The following is a 1,551-nucleotide window of genomic DNA, read 5'->3' on the forward strand; positions in this document are numbered from 1 at the left end:
TCCAGGGAAGGCAACTTATCACAGTAGATGAAGTCAAGCAAGTCCTTGAAAACATCAGGCTGCATATCTTCCACGGTTATGTTCCGCGCCGTCCTGTCTCCCATCGGTCCATAGAGCTGGGCCTTGAAGACCGGTGACCGCATCGCAAGCAAGATCTTATGCGCATGGAAGGTCTCCCCTCTAACATTGAATGTCACATCTGTTTCCTCCTTCGTCTCTAGCCATTTTCCAAGATTATCTGCCAAGTCTGAGGGTGGCACCCGGATTTTAACGGTCTCCTCCACAAGTGGTTCCTTGATCACAGTGAGGGCACACTCGATCATGAGGTGGTCATCCCGCAGGAATGGAGACTTCTCTAGTTCGCTTCTCTTCTTCTTGAGCTGCTTGTTTCTCCCAAGGATGGATGCGTCGAGGGAGTCGAACTCTGTCGGCGATTTCGGGCAGCACCTCCCCGTGGTCAGATCGATTTCATGGTTGACCAGCCTCAGGTCGTAGATCACCCTTGCCTTGGCGCCCTTGGTCAGGAGCTCCAGGTAGACCGACACGTGGTCCTCGCTCTCCTTGCTTGCGTCTCCGTCAGGGTAGTAGCGTATGCACCACTCATAGCCGCCAACAGAGACGGGGTTGGACTGGATGAATTTGCCGGCGCTGATGCCCTTGTGCAGGCTGTACCCGGCGATATCGAACACGAGCATGGTCTCCGCCGTCGTCGGGGTACACAACGACACCACCCTTTCTGTTGGCTTCTGGGATGCTGCCATTGGGATTTGGGAGGGTTTTGCGGCGGTGCCCGGAGTCGGAGAGCTGGGGATTGAGAAGCGTCGCGGCGGTCTGGGCGTGGGACGGGCGGCGGCCGGCGGTATCGAACGGGGGGCGAAGGTTTTGGGCGAGCGACCGGGAGTCGGTGGAGAGGGTTTCTCCGCTCTGCCGCTGCTATATGTTCCGCACTCGCCGGCTTCCACGGTCACCGCGGCCTAGAATCGATGGGATCCCAAGCATTGGGTCGGGTCCCAGTTTAATGACTGCATCATGAGGCAGTCCCAGGACGTGACGACCTAGAACAACAATGGCTGACGGTGTGCACTACAACAAGACTACGGATGAAACCCGGCTGACTTCGTAGTCCAAAAAGACTAAAGCCCGGACGATTTTCACAAGGAAACGGCGCCAAAGTAAGTAATCACCATCTGTTGTAAGCACATCACAATTTTGTACAAACAAATATCCAGTACCTAATTGGCTAAGGGGTATATCGAAGTTTTGTGCGCAAGAGGTTACTGTTCTTGTATGTTTGATCTGCACTAAAGTTTCAAGTTGGTAGAACTGTTTAATTTGTGTACTATGTGTTGATCTTACAGTAATAGAAAAAGACACGTCTGTTGTATATTCAATGCTCAATCACTTAACATATTTAGGCTTTGAGATTTTCTCTCTTAGGATTCTCTCAATTCTCTAGGAGAAATAGGTTGCTCAGACAATGTCTTGTCAAATTAAATGGAGTGGCGAGCCGTCTTAGGTTGGGATGCGGGGCTATTTATAGGCGGAAGCGAT

The 1,551-nt window shown here is 52.0% G+C and overlaps 1 protein-coding gene across 1 annotated transcript; it reads right to left on the minus strand.

Annotated features, from left to right (window-relative positions):
- Positions 1-22: 22 nt before the first annotated feature.
- On the minus strand, positions 23-761 carry LOC119345831 (BTB/POZ and MATH domain-containing protein 1-like; the record flags this gene model as incomplete). The annotated part of the gene is made up of 1 exon (XM_037615698.1): positions 23-761. A coding segment is annotated over exon 1 (739 nt), but the record flags the coding sequence as incomplete, so codon positions are not given.
- Between the last annotated feature and the right edge of the window lie 790 nt (positions 762-1,551).

This window comes from Triticum dicoccoides, unplaced genomic scaffold (genome assembly GCF_002162155.2).
Source record: "Triticum dicoccoides isolate Atlit2015 ecotype Zavitan unplaced genomic scaffold, WEW_v2.0 scaffold3099, whole genome shotgun sequence".
NCBI classification, from domain to species: domain Eukaryota; kingdom Viridiplantae; phylum Streptophyta; class Magnoliopsida; order Poales; family Poaceae; genus Triticum; species Triticum dicoccoides.